General features: G+C 39.6%; 1 protein-coding gene across 1 annotated transcript in view; it reads right to left on the minus strand.

Moving 5' to 3' along the window:
* Positions 1-121: 121 nt before the first annotated feature.
* Positions 122-1067, minus strand: part of LOC106520953 (uncharacterized) — a 2442-nt gene continuing 1496 nt past the window's right edge. Inside the window, exons 5-6 of the mRNA XM_014013290.1 lie at positions 690-829; positions 122-598 (exon numbers count right to left, since the gene is read on the minus strand). Of these exons, the coding sequence (XP_013868744.1) occupies positions 441-598; positions 690-829 (298 nt within the window). The 3' untranslated portion in view covers positions 122-440. The remainder of the gene's footprint in view (positions 599-689; positions 830-1067) is intronic.

The following is a 1067-nucleotide window of genomic DNA, read 5'->3' on the forward strand; positions in this document are numbered from 1 at the left end:
GAGAGAGAGAGAGAGAGAGAGAGAGAGAGAGAGAGAGAGAGAGAGAGATTGAAAATACAGACGTGCTCATATTTATTAAAAGGGTTTTATTGTTCTTTTAAAATACGGATATGTGGTGATTTTAATCCTTGCTTTGTTCAAGTGTTTGACCTTAAAACAATCATAAAGTGCTGAGTCACATGGGCAATCCTATATTCATATCAGGCTACTTGTATCTGCTTTTACTGATTAGACTCAGTTTTTTTAAAAAAAAAAGGAATGCACAAACCAGTGTGCCATCTCCTGGTACAACAAAGATGTTATTTCAAGTTAATGTTTTTGCTGTAAAATGATTATCTGCTGCCCTCTTTCTGTGACTCCTGGAAGCAACTTGTCAAATTTAGGGGTCAGAAACATGGGGAGGTGGGGACATAAATTGGTGAAGCTGTGATTTCTTTCTCTCATTGTTTGGGTTTGATGTTTCCTTCCAGATCACACACGGTCACACAGTTCCCCAAATTCCCATTCGGCTCCACTGCAAGAGGTGTGTGTGTCTTCTCCACACATGCTTGGATCAAATGGATGAAGCTCATGATGGTAACCAGGATCATCACAATACCTAAAGAGGCAGGGAGTAATCGTTATAAACTTCCAGAATAAAATGTCATCAGAGTTTTGCAGAAATCTATGGCTCTGCGTTGACGTCTTACCGCAGATGGCCGTGTTTACAGAGAAGTTTTGGACGCGATAGCTGCTGGTGAACATGGAGCCGAGGCCCAGAATGAGAACGGCATGAACGGTGAATGTGTGGCGCATGTACTTGGCACAGAAGACGCTCTGCAGGCTGAACCTAAGTCGAGAGAGCATGTAAGTTTTACTTCCCAATAAAATACCTTTTTTATGAAAAACTTATTGCTTTTCAAATCATGAGTTTGAACACATTTTATGAAGCATTAAGTATCGTTCATTAAACGCTGAAGCAGGCTCAATATTTGGTCCTTGTTGTGAAGTGGTAGTTAGTCCTAATAAAGGGGCACTATCATGTAAAATCAACTTTTTTGAGTTTTATATCATGTTATAATGTTATA

This window comes from Austrofundulus limnaeus, unplaced genomic scaffold (assembly GCF_001266775.1).
Source record: "Austrofundulus limnaeus strain Quisiro unplaced genomic scaffold, Austrofundulus_limnaeus-1.0 Scaffold100, whole genome shotgun sequence".
NCBI lineage: Eukaryota > Metazoa > Chordata > Actinopteri > Cyprinodontiformes > Rivulidae > Austrofundulus > Austrofundulus limnaeus.